This window comes from Falco peregrinus, chromosome 1 (assembly GCF_023634155.1).
Source record: "Falco peregrinus isolate bFalPer1 chromosome 1, bFalPer1.pri, whole genome shotgun sequence".
Classification (NCBI taxonomy): Eukaryota; Metazoa; Chordata; class Aves; order Falconiformes; family Falconidae; genus Falco; species Falco peregrinus.
In genome coordinates this window covers 88110272-88127920 of record NC_073721.1, presented here as the reverse complement: position 1 = coordinate 88127920, position 17649 = coordinate 88110272, and the positions used below count along the sequence as shown (strand labels likewise).

The 17649-nt window shown below is 40.0% G+C and overlaps 1 protein-coding gene across 6 annotated transcripts in view; it reads left to right on the top strand.

The window, feature by feature from the left end:
• TC2N (tandem C2 domains, nuclear) overlaps positions 1 to 5617 on the top strand; it is a 30804-nt gene extending 25187 nt beyond the window's left edge. For all 6 annotated transcript variants that reach the window (XM_055813269.1, XM_055813260.1, XM_027793177.2 and 3 more), the window contains 3 exons: positions 833 to 947; positions 1422 to 1621; positions 3966 to 5617. In XM_055813269.1, coding sequence (XP_055669244.1) covers positions 833 to 947; positions 1422 to 1621; positions 3966 to 4076 — 426 coding nt within the window. In that variant the 3' untranslated portion in view covers positions 4077 to 5617. The remainder of the gene's footprint in view (positions 1 to 832; positions 948 to 1421; positions 1622 to 3965) is intronic.
• The last annotated feature ends 12032 nt before the right edge of the window (positions 5618 to 17649 follow it).

Here is a 17649-nt window from a genome sequence, read left to right as displayed (position 1 = left end):
TGCTCTCTTGCTTGGTGCGTTTTGCTTCACTGAAGTGCATTAAAACTTGAAAGGAACCGTGACTAGCAAAGTCCTTTCGATTGGAGGCTGTCAGGAAAGCTGGGTCTCTACTGGCCTTCTCCTGCTGCTCTTACAGTGTTCAGGGTATGTTAGCATCTGACAGGAGAGTAATGAGGATGCCTCAACTCAACTTTGCCGCTAACAAAAATTCTAAAAAAAATTCGGGCTTGAGATCTGAGTACATTCGGGGGGGGGGGGGGGGGGGGGGGCTGTATGTATATAGGCATGTAAAACACAAGTACTTCGGTAACATAGGAAACTCCACAGCATGCAGTCACCCTAAACGTCGATGACAGTAAATGATGGGGCCATGTATCTATGGATAGCACTGTTTATATCTCCATATTGCAAAACTCAAAAGTGTGGGAGGAGAACTCTAAAGGTTTTTGTGTTAGTGGAGCATATCTGGTCTTTCACTTCCACACCCAGGTTTAATAGAGCTACAGCTGCATTTCTGGTTTTCCCTGTATGTGTTTGCTCTTACCACTGAGGAATCTTTCACAGATAAAAACTGAGGACTCATTTATTTGTCCAGTATCTTTGACTGAAGACCACGAGGGCCTTATGTGCACTGCACATGTACTGCAGCTACGACAAGTGCAAAATGCACTTACTGTGCATCTGTAGGTTGTGTACACAACACATGCTTATATTTCTTTCTAGGAAATCCCAGATAGAAATGTGGGAGCCCAAATTATGACAGAATTCCTGTTTTTCCTGAGTTTATAAGCAACTTAATCCAGATGTTATGGCAACATTCTTCTGCTTGTAGGTGTGCCGTGCAGAACTTCAAGTAGGAACTTGTTTTCAAGCAATAAACAGGAGGATACAGGTACAGATACTTGAAGCACAAAATCTTCCAGTTCCATCTACACCACTGTCTTCAAGTAAGTCACATCAGCTGTCTCATGCCTCCTCTCTAAAAGCATTTGTAACAGGTAAATTGCTTCTCAAATGGGTTGGCAATTCATAGCATTCCTTCCAAACCTCAGACTAACATGTTGTGCAGTAGATTTCCATTGCCAAGGCTTGTTTCCACAGATGTCTTACTTAATTACTTTTTTGTTTGCTTTGAAGCTACATCTTTATGTATTTTGGAAGATTTTTATCCCAGTATTAATCCTGACATACAAGAGCGTTAGCCTGCACTTGCTGTTTGGATACTGTCTTAATCAATTCAATATTATTGAATGTACTGTTTGTGTGACTGGTCAGGAAAGCTATTGTACAGTTTTTTTGGCCAGACTTTTGGGAAATTGCTGCAATTTAAACCATACATGTGGATATTGTCAGTTCCTTTTTGGGTGTGTTTGTAAGTAACCCTTTGTGTGCTATGCCTTTCCCCCTCCTTTTTGTGCTAGATTTCTTTGTGAAAGTTGGGATGTTTACTACAGAAGGGATGATCTATAAGAAGAAGACTCGTCTTCTGAAGTCCACTAATGGCCAAGTGAAGTGGGGAGAAATGATGATTTTTCCAGTCAGCCAAGCTGAACAAGGAACTGGCTTTCTCATCAAGCTCTACAGCAGAAGCTCAGTGAGAAGAAAACACTTCCTGGGACAGGTTGGTTTCTGCTAACTGGCATGATGTCCTTTACTTAAAATCCAGTTCCACAGGTTTCTTGGTATGAATTTTAAAATACTTTAAATAAGGTGGCATATGGCAAAATAGTAAATTCTGATAAACTCTTCTGGATGTAACCCAAGAAAGAATAGCACTGGACTCTCACACACTAATGTCAGAAAGGGAATTGACATTTGATTCTTCTTTTAAAAAGAAATCCCTAAGTCATTTTTGTGTGGAGTATTACTATGTGAAAGTCCTTCCAACAGACAGACATACAATCTCCTCCTTGCCTTTAGGCTTTCTAAAGAAAACAAACAGCACTCACAGGAATTTCACAACCTACAACGTACCATACAGAAAGGCTTACCGTACCAATACCATGGCTTACTATACCAATACACTTACAAACAGGTTTGTGTAAAAGGAAGTATCAACAGCTACAATATCAGACTGCCTTCCTGAGTAAAACAATGCTGAAATCAGCACAATATTCTAAATATGTATCATCAAGTGATAATACAGGTGACCAAAAGCAAAATTATTTTTTTAGCCGAGTGCTCTTTCTCTCTTTTTTTTTTTTTAACAGCTGGAACTTCAGTAGTATCTCTTTGAAAGCATTTGTACTATCAGGTTTATTTAACCCCCATAAAACTTCGTAGTCTGGTCTCTTTTTATTCTCTCTTCCCTCTTCCCCTGGTTGTTCTAATTTACTATCATCCTGTCCCTTCTTTCTCTCCTTTTCTTTTTGGTATGGTGAGCCATAGCTGTTCTTAACGCTTTGTGCTCTCCCTGACACAGCTAGATTTAGTAGCAGAATTTTAATATATGCATAAATGAATAATGTAGAATTGATTTTGAGACCACAACTGTAATGTCTCTTGTCAGATGCTATCCTTAGGTACAGGAAGTGGTACTGTCCCATTCTAGTGATGTTTCTTGTGCCTGCTGAAGACATGCAGTTATAGGAGAAGCTGATGTGCTATAGAAATGATGGGCCAGCAAGAGTTATGTGAAGTCCCTCTGTTTTATGGAGCCTCATGTCACACGTGTTCCATCTTTCTGTGATTCCTGTTGGTGGAATTGGATTTGAAATAGGAAAATAAAAAATTGTTCTTTTTAGTTGTGCTACCTTGGGATGCAAATAACTGGGTATGATTTTGCAGTCACTTGGCAATATGTGAGGTCATCTCAATCTGACAAGTTACATTTAATCATATATCTTATTTTTAGGGGGAGGAAATGAGCTACTTCTCCTCAGAGGTTATTTGGAAAAGGTTATTTCAGCTCATGCAGGCAGACATTGCCACATAATGCATGAAGACATAAAATATGGCTCAGGGAAAAATGTACTTTGAGCAATTGGCTGGGTAGCTGGAAAAAGATGAGTATAGTTGGATCTATTAACTTTGTTCTTCAGAGAATGATGTTTAATTGGATGCTGTTCTAAGCAGACAATACTTAGATTAGGCTGCTTTTACAGCCATGTATTTAATCATGAGCAAGATGTATATTGAATCTCTGTGGATGAAACACCAGCTGTCTATGGTATTCTGGAAGACATTATTCTCACTTCTTGAGGACTCCTGCCTCAGCTGTGTAGGCTAAATGTACTTCATGGTGAAGTTTTCTGAGAAGTCTTAAAAGGACTCATTCGTGGAAGACTTGAGGAAATAAGAGTCCTGTAAATAATGATACCTGCTTACATAAGCATAATTCTTTTGGCAGTGGAGGCTGATGATAAATGTTCAGGGGGAATGTTTCCTACTTGTACCACATTTCCTCATTTAATGGCCACTATCTGTTAACTGAATGCTGAGAAGAAATGGACTCTTTTGGTGTGACTGTGTGTGGTATAGGCATGTTAGCAGCCTCTGTGGAATGCAAGTTTGGCCATGTCTGTTGGAGTGTGCCATTTTAAATGCATTTGAAAACACTGGACAGCTAGCTTGGGCTGCCAGGTGGCTTGTAGCCATCTGGAGTTTCAATGCATAGAGCCATCACTGGCCCTTATGAGCCCTTGACCCCAGCATGTGCATTTGAATGGAGCAAGGAATGCTTGATTTAAACCATCTTATTAAGCAGAGAAACATCAGTATGTAGTGAATTCTCTATAAACATTTTAGAAGCTAAATTTAAACCCAGACTCCCTGTGTTCCCAGCTGAAAGCCCGAATATGTTAGTCCTAACAGAACTGTCTTTGTTGCTCTCACACTTTGGTCACAGTCTACACATTGTATCTCATTCTACACTTGGCGGTATTTATTGGGAATTAATAAAGGCTGGACCTCTGTGTTACATCAGGTAAACTCAATTTTATTTTTCTTTTTGTTTCTTACTGCAGGTCTGGATAAGTTCTGACAGCAGTAACAGTGAAGCAGTAGAGCAATGGAAAGATACTATTGCCAACCCTGAAAAAGTTGTTGTTAAATGGTACAGCATTGGTCCATCTTGAAGACTGGAGATGAAACTTGGGACTGATTTTTCTACAAAGATATCCCTATGCTGTTTATAATAGTATAAATTAAAGAAATTAATTGTCTACACAAGTTCTTCAGAAGTTCTCCACTGCATCACACCTCCATGGTAACGGAAAATTCAGTTTCACCAAGAGAAATACTGGCTAAATATTATTATGAGGAAGACTTAGGATCTGAGGGAATTGCTCATTTGATTTTTAAAAATCCACCTTGAAAAAGGTATTTTTGCCCCTTTCAGGCTCCATAAGAGCACAGAAGTCCAGTCTTGGCGAGAAGCAGCTTGAATCAGCATCTTCTTCACTAGACACTGACATCATCCTCATCTACAGTCCTGTCTTTGGCAGACTCCAAAGTCCGTGGGAATCAGTCTGGTCAGTGGCTTGATCCTAGGTACCTCTGAGCCTCTGGGACTGCACCTGTGTTGACACCACTTGATCAGAGTAATGTGCCTGAGCCAGTGGGAAAGCTGTGGCAGTAGAAGGCTTAAAGGGAACTATTCAATAAGGCAGTACCCAGAGACTTCTCTAACCTCTGTCTTTGATGAAGGCAGTACCCTGACATGCCAATAGCTTGGGTTCTCCCTCATCCTTCCTTCTAAACAGACAGATTGAAAGATAAAGCGTTGCTCTGACTAACTGTGATCTTTTCAAGTGGGGCCCTCCAGACATGCTCTGTTTGGGTCAATTCCGGTTGAGATCAATGGAATAATACAAAGAGGCAAAGGCCCTGCCTGGGATCAGGGCCAATATTTTTAGATAAATTACTTTCTTATATAGAATTCTTATATGTAAACCACTTCCTATATAATCAACAATGTTCTAGCGTTTGCTTACATTGCTAAAACCCAGACTCACATGTACAAAGGAGTAAGCATATATTTACTGACGTAAGTGCCTTTTGATATTAATTAAAATGCAGCACAGTAAGGGACTCAGACTTTGTTTAAAAGATGGGCTACTGCTGCAGAAGTACTTGTTACATCTGTCTAGGATGCTGAAAAATTATGTGTGAGAGTATATTTTTGTTACTTGTTCCTAGCAAGAAGAAATCACCATTTTGCAAATTATATTTTTCCTACAAAATCCTAAGATTATTTTTTCTATTAGTCCCCATTTTTCAGGAGTTTATTCAGAGTTATTTTTAAGGCAGGAAAATGCCATGTATATAACTGATAATATATACATCTAAAAGCACAGACCTCTTTGCACTACTTTAACTACTGGATTTAAAAAATATATATGTTCTGTTAAATCCACATTTATGGTTGGCTGTCTGGACTGTACAAATATGTATGTTTGTATAGATGCTGAATAATTGTATCTTTTTTATACCTTGGATCCCATTCAAACATCTGACATGAACGGGAGTGGCAGTGAGAGCTCTCGCTGCTGGAAGGCCAAGAGTGGGGAGCAGAGGAGACACTGTAACAGGAAGGCATGTTGTATTTAAGCATAGAGCTCTGAGCATCTTTATTTTAACTTCTTTGACTTTGAGTAAAGGTCAAGAAAAAATGGAATCTCTTTGATTATGGTTTTTTTTATCAACTGATAATTGAAGCTTTTAAAACTATGACCATCCAAATTTTTCTTGTTGAAATTTAGTATTTTGAAAATGGGCAAACAAAAGGATTTTCCCAGGCTCTTACATGTTCTGCTTTTTAACCAGTTTTCATAAATGAACTGAAAAATCTTTTGCATGTTACTCAGAGAACAAACACCAGTTCTCTCTCATACTGACGCTTTTTGCAAAGCTCCCCCTGGGCCCAGAGGATCTTGACTGACAGCATTAACTTTCATCCAGTTACATCACTTGGCATGAGCTTGGCTTGTTGGGTGAAATGAAAAAGGGACTGGACCCAGCTGATGTACTTGCAGTATCTTTACTTGAATATGTGGATCTTTTTTATTCATTGTGGCTAAACTGCAGTAAACAAAAGCACAAACTGTTTCCTTATGCAGAATGCTGCAGTATTTGAAAGAGAGGACAGGGAATATCCCCATGTTTTGGAGGCTTCGATTACCACAGCAGTGGTTCTGCAGAGATTGCTAACTCAGTGGATACTGTGTAAAATGGACTTTTTTGGCTGTTTTAGGACACCCAGATTTCTAAAGGCCTAGCTAGTAATGTCTCCTCTTTCCTATGTTAATATTTAATCTATGTGTTTAGAAGAAAAATTTATGAACAGATTTTTTTTTTTTATACCAGTGTTTACCAGCACCTCAAACTGAAGTTCAAGTCCTACCTTTTTCTCTGAGAAAATGCCAACTAAGGAACTATATTTCATGTAGTGTTGCATGTAGGGGAGCTGACTGCTACCACACTGAGGAGATACATGAGGTCTCACTTCGCAAGGTGCGCACGGGTACTGGAGCGCTCTGAAGGACATACTCTGAGGCACTGCTAGATCCTGTGCTCATTCCCAGGCTTCAGGATGTTCTGCATTTGTGTGTGTGTGTGTTCATCTAAGAATTTAATGAATTCTTAATAGCTGGCTAAAGACACTGTGCTTTTTTTTCTACGAAACTGGAGCATTTAAGTTTCTTGTTGCCACATTTGTTCCTCAATTTGTCCAGAGCACTACAGTGTTCTTCAGGAAACTGACTGTATTTCAGATTTAGAAAGCAGAAAAGCCTTCATTTGTCCCACCACACAAAATTTGGCTCCACTTGTTACTAGTCTCAGCTGACTGAATGCACACTGCATTACTGAGAGTACGGCAGCACAGCACTGGGGTGTCTGTCTCTGTGCACTCCAGCCTTGTTGCTTGTAGCCAGGTAGAGAAGGAAGCAGGCAATACTTGGCTGCAGTAAGATGATGAAGAAACTTTATGCTGCACTGTTTTGGCTCTTTTTTTTTAGTTTTATTTTATTTTTAAACTGCTGTATCCTGCTTGTATCCTAATTACTGTCTCCCAAGATCCTGGAGGAAACCAGGAATTCTTTTTGCTTTCACTACTGAGGAGAATCATCTAGGGGTGGAGAGGGACCTGCCCAGCTCAAAAGCCAAAAAGTGCCCATTCATCACATCAGCATTTACCTTGCAAGGAGACCAAAGCTGTGCTTTGAACAACCCATCATCACCTGAAATAATAGTCCAGTCCTCATAATAATGCCTGTTTTGGTGCTTCTGAGGATGCCAGCCAGGTAAAGGGGTTGTCCAGAGGATTGCTTACAGTGGGTTGGAAAATGAAACTGTTCTGTAGGATGGGGGCTGCCAGTGAGTTAGTTATGTGATATTATCTGTGTAAGTGTTGCAGAGGATGTACGGTAATGGAAAGTGGCTGGAAGGAAGTCTTTGTAGATTATTTTCTTCCAAGTACATGTTGAGGAGACACTGGGGTGCATACACACTGACTGACTTGAACAGAATTGGGAAAGATGGAAGATAATTTGTGGTGTAGTAGAATCAACCAGTTAGACTTAACAGCTGTCACATAAAGCATTTTTCACTGATGATTCACTGGGTCTAGAGCTTATCAGTATGGTTCTTACGTTAGACAACAGTTCTGACTCAAAAACATGAGACAAGGGGATACATGCATGTTCCTAGCATCAGTCCCAGGGTACACCTGGTTTTAAAATGGGATGATCCAGCAGATATTATTTCAATTTGAATGTCTTAAAAGGCCAGCTAGAAATTACTTGGGATGTCTTGCCTTTTAACTGCACAATATTTGCTTTACTGCTTAGTGACGGTCTCAATATAAATGCATGTAAGACGGGCTCCTCCAGATTCAGCTCCTGGCTTAGTTGAGACGAAGGCAGCTAAGCAGAAAAGGAAAATTTGAAGACCAATCCGTGACATAAAAAAGCAAGGAACTTTATGTACCCAGGATATATGCAAGAAGAAGGAAAAAAAGTGTATCAGATCACTTCTCTAATGCTGACAACTGTATGTTTTTCCTTTAGTGCACGTTCAGCCACTATTCTGACTGTTACATCCAAGTTTACTTTCATTGCAAATGCTGTTAATGAAAGCTTTGTTTTGTTAGTTCACTTAATTTGTAGATATAAGGCACACATGGTTTATAGTTGGATTTGCTGTTGCTTCTACTGACTCACTCAGCTTCCTAACTTATAACAATTGATGAAAGCAGCAGAGGTTTAGAAGCTGCACCAGTTTTATTTCAGTCAGCTCCAAAATGGATGTAGATGAACTGGCACAAGAGTCACGATCTTACATTAAATGTAAGATCTCTCATAGAGAGATCTGTGCCTGCTTAGTTAGAAACTAACCATAGATTAAACTTAATCAGATTTTCCAGAATGTGTATATATAATTTCACTGGTTAATCAAACAGTTCTGTTTTACTTATTTATGACTAATAGCATTCTGTATGTAAACACGGCCAACAAATTTATTTTTTAAGTCTTTACATGTCAGTGGCACGTCATGGCATTCCTTTTAAGGAAAAGAATTTGAGATTCTACCTCAAAAGATGAGTGGGTTTAACAGTTTTAAACCACATTATCATAAAACATTAATTGGAAAATAATTGTATTTGAGTATCTGATCTTTTATGATCCCAACATAAATAGTGCCATATTGCTAAATCCATTAGACATCTCCGGTTCGTTCTTTTCTTGGAAGGACACTTGTATAAAACAAAAGGTAATTTTATAGGCATTCAATTAAGCACATATGCTGGTTGACTTGAAAACTGTCTGCCTGACGGAGGTTGTTTTTTGAGTTATGAGTTGGGTTGGCAGCCAAAGCATAAGGTTGTCTAGGAATTGGGGGCAGGGTTGTCCTACTTCTTAATTTTCATCCTGCCAACATATGTATGACATAGGAGGGAGGCTGCATAGTTGTGGAAAGCTTGGCATAAATCATGCTGGACATGATATACCCTCCTTGTTTTTCCAGCTTCTGCTGTAAAATTACATCACCATGTAAATACAGCCCTGTACATGATCTCTTGCTTGGTGCATGGAAAAAGCCATCACTAAAATCAGCACCATGTTCCACAAACACTGCTCCAGCAGATTTACGTTCTTTTTCTAGCTTGCACTGAGGGACAGGCCATTGTCTCAGTCTATGGCAAAAGTCCCGTTGCATCCAGCAGAAACAACCAGGCTTCAAAGCTGGTTTATAGTTACTTCAGCATTGTGATGGTATGATCTATCTAACGAAAGGTTACACACAACTTGATTTTTTTAGTATTTTTTAAATAGATAAAAATATGTTCACAGTGATGTTTCTGTAAAAACTGAGTTTCATTAAAGTGTATCTGCATCTCTTAAACGTAATGCAGTTCTTCCCATAGATTTCAGTGGTTTTGAAACAAACCCTGGGGTTTTTTCCCCTGTATTTCTGACTGCAACTTTTTCTTTCCTTTTATTCGGCTGTAGAGTGCTTTTCTCCCTCAGCATAAACAAGTCTTTAAATGACATCTGCTTTTTGCAATTAACTTTCTGCTTTTCTAGTAATGTTTCCCTTCTTCTTTATCTGGTATTGGGACCAGAATTATACGTGTCCTACCTTTGCTGTTTAAAGAACTAGCTACAAGCAGGCGGCCTTCAATCCTAGGGCTTGGGTCATGTCTGATGCTCTGCATTTCTGAGCTACCTTTGTTCACAGCTTTGATGGTATGGTTCTTTGGAGCTCCCTGAACTTCTGTGTTGTCTACCACCACTGAAAAAACAATGGGACAAATCAGTTGTAACTTCTTATGTGTACCTGGGTATCTTCACTTGCCTTTTTCCTTTTCCAAAAATTACCTTAAGAAATTGTTTTGGGTGATGAGGAGTAAGCTGGTTGTGCTTCTGACCTTCGGGACAGTATGGTTGTTTGACTGCCATTATCTGTGCTATGAGATAAAGAGGAAGGCTCAAAGAAGAGCCATCAAAAGCTGCACCTCCAGGTGGAGGGAGGCTCGTACCTCCTGTATATATGATCTGGGAAACACTCATTAGCCTGGGGACTGTAATCCCTTGCCAGATGCCCAAGGGGAGGGGTTATTGTACTGTAATTTTTATCCGTATCTTGCAAAACTCTCGAGCTATGGAGAAGCTAAACAGGGAAAATTATTATAGGAGGAATGGTATGGTTCACAGATTTCTATGAAAGAGAGCACTAACTGAAAGATCTTTGAAAAAAGAAGCAAAGCAGCAGTCATAGGAATGTACTTGTTAGTTTTAAATATAGCCAAGCTTTGTCACTTGTCATAGGAGAAGAATGAATTCTTCGTTTGTGGTACCTAGCAGAAGAAGAAAATGGCATGTACACCTAAACCAGGGCTGGGTCTCCTCTGCACTGGTGTTTGTTAGTCCTTCAAACACTGATGTGGACCTATACATGTTTATCTGCCGCTTTTCCTGCAGTAAGGACAGGTTGCGTGGGGGATTGTTAAGGGCAGGTAGTGAAGGAAGTAAAAAAAAGAAGCAGAGCTTTTGTTTTGAAAAACATTGTTTTTCAAAGCAATGTAACGTGCCTGTAACTATTGACAAAGCTTTTATTTGGCGTGGCTTAAAACAGATGATTACGCATTTAGATATTTGCTCAGGTTCTTTCAGTACTTCCCTGGCGTGAGACTGAATTCATCCTCTTTGTATTTAAATAATGCTTCATTCTGCTGTGTTCACTGACCTTTGAGCTCTAGACCTAATTATGCCAGATTTCCTATGGAGTCACCCCTTATGACTGATTGTCTGTGGTGTGCAGATCAGGGTAGACCTTGAATCTTTTTGCTGCACATCAGGTAGTGACAAAGTCTCTCTGCCAGGTGGGTTCTCTGATTTCTAGTAAAGAGGTGAGCCTGTAACAGCTACTCTTTCATCTGGGAAACTGGCTTTCCTTTGGCTGCCTGAATATTGTTGGGTTTGCTTGAAACCTTTGGAAACAGAATTTTCTGTGACATCTTTACCGTCAGTCACATTTGACTGCAATGACTAATAGGCTCAAAAATTATTGTGGACCTCAGAGAGAATGACAGAAAACAGGTCATGCTGCTTCAGGACCCTGGGGCTGAGCTGTGTTTTCCTCTGTTCTGCCACAGGCTGGAGAAGCTCTTCAGATCATTGCTGATCACAATTCCAGCAATACTAGTTCTCAAGGCACCTCATGCAGTTTCTCGGAAGACACATCTATTAAAGCATGGATATTTTGGAGCAGTATGCTATGGAGCTGGCCGCTTGCTGGGGTTTCACAGTAATGCAGTTTTAAAGATACAGGTGAAAAGTTTTGATGTACCTTGAAATATCCGTTGACTAAAAGCAGAAGCAGAAGTTTAATTAAGGTTAGTATGAAGAAATGCTTTAAAAGCTTCATTTTTAGGTAATAAAATAACTAGTAGCAGCAGACATCAAGCCCCTTCTAATGTCCAGCACGTACATCTAATTAGGGCTCCATAAAAGCTCAGGGGTAATAATAATGCCTTTTTTAAACCACCAGCCTTGCTGTTTAGCTTCGGTGCAGAGGTTGAAAAGCTCCGTGTTCCACTGGCAGAGTGCTGACTCTGGCAGCTACAAACTGTCCTGAACCTTGGGAGCAGGATCTGAGGTTTCTAACCATTGTTTTCAGATCTACCCTGTGACTTGTGCAGAACATAAAAAAAAATTCACCAATGGGATCAGCTTAGTTTCACATAGTCTGACTTGCTTTTGGAGCATGTACCTTACTGAGAGTTGTGAGTCTGTGGATCTAGATTTACTGCACAAACATCTCTAAAGAACTGGATGATTCAATGGTGACTCAGATCAAAAGTTTTGGAGGGTTTCTTGTAAGAGCAGGACAGACAAGCCCAAGGAATTCTGGATGAAACTGACAATCAAATCTGCATTTTTGATTAACATGACTGGCTCAAGCTCAAAAGCCTGTGTGGGGAGAAAAGTGGGTCAGAATACCCATGAAAGAAAGCTAGAGAAAATTAGATAAATATGCAGAGGAAGGGCTGCAAAAATCAGAATTAATACACTCCTCTAATTTCAAAGGCAAGGAAGTAGAGTCCTGATGATGTTATGGGCACTTTAACCAAGCTCTTGTGCTAAGGTGAAGTTGATCTTTGGAGTAGAAGAGGATCTCTGAGGCTCTAGTCCTTTGCTGTCTCTCCACATTAGCATTTCTGCTGATTACCATTCTTTAGTGTAGACAAATTGCATTGTGTGTATAAATTAAAGCCTTAAGTGTGATGAATTCAACAGTACACCACAATGGGATTTCTGGTATTGAGTCTGCACGTAATGCCAGAATTCATAGAGAAAGAAACATAACATCAGTGTGGATTCAGTATTGTCTGTCTAGCAGCACTGTTCCTTGCTGTGGGAGTAAAAATCCTACAAATAGTCTTTTGGAAAGTACAGCAGATGCTGATATTCTAGTGAAACTGAGTGGTATTTATGGCATCCACTTGCTCTCAGCTACTTTATTTCATCAGCACTTTGTTCTCTTTCCCTGCCTGCACCTCTCTTAGTTGCGTAAGAGATAAAGCATAGTCAAACACATCCAGCTGTTTTACTTCCTTTAATCAGCCCTGGAAGGTCATCGGAATGACAAGTTTCTCCTGTGCTTTAGAAACGTATGTCAAATCTGTTTGCAAATGTCCCTCTGTATGAACAGATCAAAGTGCTAGCCTGGTCAACAAAAGCAATGAGTGTATCCGCCATGCCAACTGCATCAACACTTCAGCAGGAATTTTGGCAGAACTAGCCATGAATCCAGTATTCAGGTGCACATCCTCAGCTGGTGCAACACAAACTGGACTGTGCATCAGTAGATCTGAGCCAGCTCATCTTAGCTGGGGGTCTAGACATGCAAGCCACAGAAACTACAAAGCTAAAGTCTGCTAAAAAGTAAGAAAATTGTGACTGTTGCTGTTAATCCCTTGAAAACTTCAGTAGGCTGTGTCGGGGTCTCAGAAGCAACTGTTCAGGGCTGGAATTACACTTTCAGCAGCTCATGTGAAAATGGGAAAGAAGAACCCTTCCTGCAGTCTGGACTGATGCAGAATTATTCTGCGTGGTCTTTCATATCCCTGGAGATCCATGATTTGCTTTCTCAGTTTTAGTGTTTCCTGATTAAAATACAGCTTCATGGTAACTCATAAGCTTTAACCACTTGTATCTCTCCTAGTAAATAGAATTTCTTGATGTGGCAGGGAAGAGGGACATAGAGGGGAAGAATATTTACAGTGATCCTTGTCAGGACTGCAATAGGCTACTTTAATACTTCTTTGAACTAGTTGTCTGTGAGCTGCAAGTGGGCAGCCACTTCGACCGTAACAGAAAAGGTTAAGAAACTGAACTCAGAAAAAAATGGGCTAATTTCGAGTCTTTTGACCCTGGGACCAAGTCTGTTTCTTCATGTGATGCAACAGAGAGAATTCTTTCTTACCTTACAGGAAAGACCTAAACCAATAAATGCATAAAATGTATTGCTTATTAATTATAGTATTATGTGTCCTTACCTATGTTAATGAATACCTCAAAGAGTTATAACAGCAGTGATTTTTTCAGACATTTGGTTTTTCTTTTTTTAAGCTCCTGCATTTCTGACTTTGGGCAATGCAAATAAATTGGCCGTATTTACTTTGAATGAGACTGAACTTTTTTCATGCAGTATTCATTCAGTAACTGGTTTTCTGTAGAGGGTGTTTAATAGCTTATTTTGTTGACTGATTTTGATCTAAAATCTGAATTTTGGTTTCATTTTAATATTATATTGCCTGTTTATCTGCAGTATGCCAAATAAAAATGCTGTAGGTTGTCAGAAGTGAAGGTGGCAAAGCATTTATGGGAAGGGTAAATCTTGAAGGATGCAGAACTGATTACCGAGTTGTAGTTCTAACAGGTTTAAATATAACCCTCACTGATTATCCCTGGAGGTAGTTAAGTGTTTGAGGTTGTTCAACAGTCTTTGCAAAACAATGCAATGCTTTCAGTCCAAGGTCCAAGACTGTCTCCTCTCAGAAGGTGTCTGCAGCTGTTAAAAGAAACAATGGGAAAGACAAGAATTAAATTGGGATTATTCTTTGACTGTGGGCCTTTTGAGTCAGGCTTGAGACACAGCAGAGATGCATCAAAGCCGAATGGCTGCTACCCGTGCTGCATGAATTTTTGCCAAACCAAAGGACTTTGTTCTCCAGCTCTGTTGCCAGTCACAGAACTTAAATCATAATACATAATATCTAATAGTAAGCTTGCAAATGTTCTGATGAACTGCTTTTGTGCAGTAGAGTGGTTCCTGTGATCTTCAGTCTTTTACAGGGGAGCCAACAATGCATGCTTGGAAATGCATCTGCTAATCAAACAGCCCAGAAACCCCTCCCTTGGGATTTACTGAGTTCTGCAGCGCTCAGATTTACAGGTAATACAAGCCATAGTGAAGTAGAGCTATGCAGCAAATCTTAGTTCCAAGGATAAAATTCTGAGGATTTGAAACGTTAAAAAATACTTCTCTAACAAGAATCTGGAAGATTCTGAACCTGCAACATATAAAGGTTGCTGTCATTTCAAAGCATGCCCAGGGAAGTAGGAGTCTGGAAATGGGAGAAGCCTGAGCCTCAGGTACCACAGCCTCCTGAGAGCACACCGGACAATTCGGTGTCTAAGGCTTTTATGAGTTCTATAATGGAGATCTGTTTCCTAATTAATGGAGATTAACTTAGGCTGTCTATGCAACCATCTTACAGAAATATAAGCACTACACTACACGTAAAAGTGAAAATCACTAAATGCACATGTTCAGAAAGAGAAGGTGAAGTATATTACGACCTTTCAATTTGGAGGAATTCCTTGAGGGCCCAGGAAGAAACCAGAACATACTGAGAAACTAAGATAAGAAACTGTGACACTACAAACACTACGATTAATCTGTGATAAAACCATTGGAATCTGCAAAGCAGTGGCAGTCATCCAGGTGACAAAAGCTCCTGTACAATTACTAAGGCTATGACAGAATGTATGTAATGGGTGATCCAAAATACAAGAAGAAAGGAAGGTTAAAGAATAAGGGCGTGCAATGCTAATGAGGATGTCAGAGGAAAAAAACCATGCTGATTCCCCGTGCTGCAGCAAATGGCATAAGCTAATGCAATGTTCAGCATTTTGATGAAGATACAAAATCTGCAGTGGATCGGACAGCCACACAGGCGTTTCCTTGTGCCAGTGCCCCGTGCACAGATGAAGACAGCAACGTTGCTGCCACAAATAAATTCTTCATGGAGAAAGGATCAGGGGACCATGTTGTGACAGGTAAAGCACATGATCCTCATGAAAGCATATGGGCTACTGCCTGCTATTAAACAGCCACAGAGTGAAAGCTGAGAAACTTAATGGGACTGTGTTTATGTTGGAAACTAGTATCTAACTGCCTGGATGTCAGTTAGAGCCAGAGATGGCAAAGAGGAAAAATCCTGACATTCTGGAGTTTTGTCACTTCTTGTCATGGTACATGCATTTACGTACACACACAGAGACAGACACACGCATAGACTGGAAGACAAATGGTTTTGGCATCAGCATCATAAGAGGTGGTCCTGTGTTGAGTGAGCTTGTTACTGTGAGTAGAAATAAACCAGCCAAAAAAAAGGTGACACTTTCTTCAGACCCTACACAGATAAACAGCATGTTTTGCCTAGGGACCCAGAATTCATATCATCTCCCTCAGTGAAGTCAGCAACTTCATAAATACCAAGTTGGCAGACATTGTCCCCACAAGCCTATACCGAGTACTTCCATAGAAAAGGCTGTCCAGTGCTTTAGCAGCAGATCTTTTTGTTAGAATGGTTGTAAATGTAGAAAGTGCAAAATAACATGAAATACAAAGGGGGCATACATAGTATCATGTTTGTAAGGTCAGGTATGGGGGATGCTTATAGACTCAGCCAACTATCAGACAGAAAGGAAGGCACATCTTAGGACCACCATCCCAGCCACTGGGGTATGATACGAAGGCATTGATTCTTTATATTCCATTCAATTTTGAGTGTGCAATCATGTCAGGGATAATATGTCAGGGTGATGAGGTTAATTGCTTAATTGCTGTTTATCCTAGCTGATTGCAGGCCTCCCAAATTACATTTACTTTAAAAGCACTGAAACGTTTCCTGATGTCACTGATCAATTAGCCTGCTGTTGGAACTTACAGGAAGGGGTAGTAAAGGCAAAGCTCTAGCACAGCAGTTTCTGGAGGTGCATACTGAAAGCAGCAATGGGCACAGTGTACATTTTCAGAGGGTGAAACTGGTATTCTGTGCTTCAGAATAAAGACATTTGACTGGTAATCCAGTACTGTTGCAAAAGTGGGAAATACCATCCTAAGACCATAGTTAAGAGTTCTGCACAGATGACACAGAACTATGCATTGCTTCACTTGGTGCTGGGAAAGCCCCAGCTGGGGGATGGTGTCAAAAGCTGTAGTCATCATCTTTCAAGACAGATATAGACAAAACGGAGGGTTTAGAAGAAATTACGAGATTAAGAACAAGAAAATCTGACCTGTGAGTAAGGAGTAAGGGTACTGGGTTGTTTAAACCAGAAAAGAGAAACTGTGGAGATAAAATTATAATATATGAATATGCAAAAGTTTGTTGAAAAGGAGAACAGAGAATGGCAGTTCTTTATGTCTGCTAGGGATGAACTGAATACTCATGCCATCACAGATAACAAGAAAGTTTCAGCTAGAAAATATCCACTTCAGTTTTTTAGACGGCCCACCCAGCAGCATGTTAACCTCTTTCTGGAACACTGAAGATAGAGCCTGTGTATCTTAAAAGTTTGATTATTGATGAACGTGAATGAAAATGTGAGTTTCTTTACTTCTTTAGTTCGCTGGCCAGCAGAAGACTCTTTAGAAAACAGTTCTTACCAGTAGTCCAAAAATTATATATGAAAAATTTTTAGTGAAATTAACAATATCTCTTTTAGTCTGGCTTTTTAATGCTTTCATGAAAGCTCGGCAGTTCTCAGAATCAAAACTGACAAAAGGTTAATTTTCCAAAGGGAATGTGGAGCACTCACCTCACTGAGGACGAGGAAATAACCTTATATAATTCACCCATTGGGTAGATACGTATTTCTGATACAGTCATGGTCCATGTGGTAAATGTGATGGTAGTACTACCATAAAGCACAACTTTCAGCAAACACGGCATCTCTGCCTTTTGCTTAATCCATTCATTCCTTATTGACTGTTCTATCCCATAAACGCTGTTTTGTAAAACCTTTCCATTGCGTCAGGTATGAGCAAAAAGCTAAAACAAAGGTTCAGTCACTTCCCTGATCAGGGGCCTCCTCACACATTCCTTGGGCACCTTTCATTGCAAGGGGTGTGTCAAGTACGCACAGGGTTCCTGGTCAGGCCACCAGCCAGAAATACGGGTTTAGAAAGCACTGTTGAAAAGATTTAATAAGTGCTGGGTTTTCATCTCATGTTGGAAGCTCCCTTAGTGATTTCCACTGTCCAAGCCCACTTTCATCAGTGTGGTTGTTAACAGTGACAGTTAATGAAACAGGATAACAGGATGAAGATGAGTGCAATAAAATCACGGTGGTATACAACAGGGGTGGTATTTGTTCCAGTTCTCTCTCCTGGAAACAAGCAGGACCATAC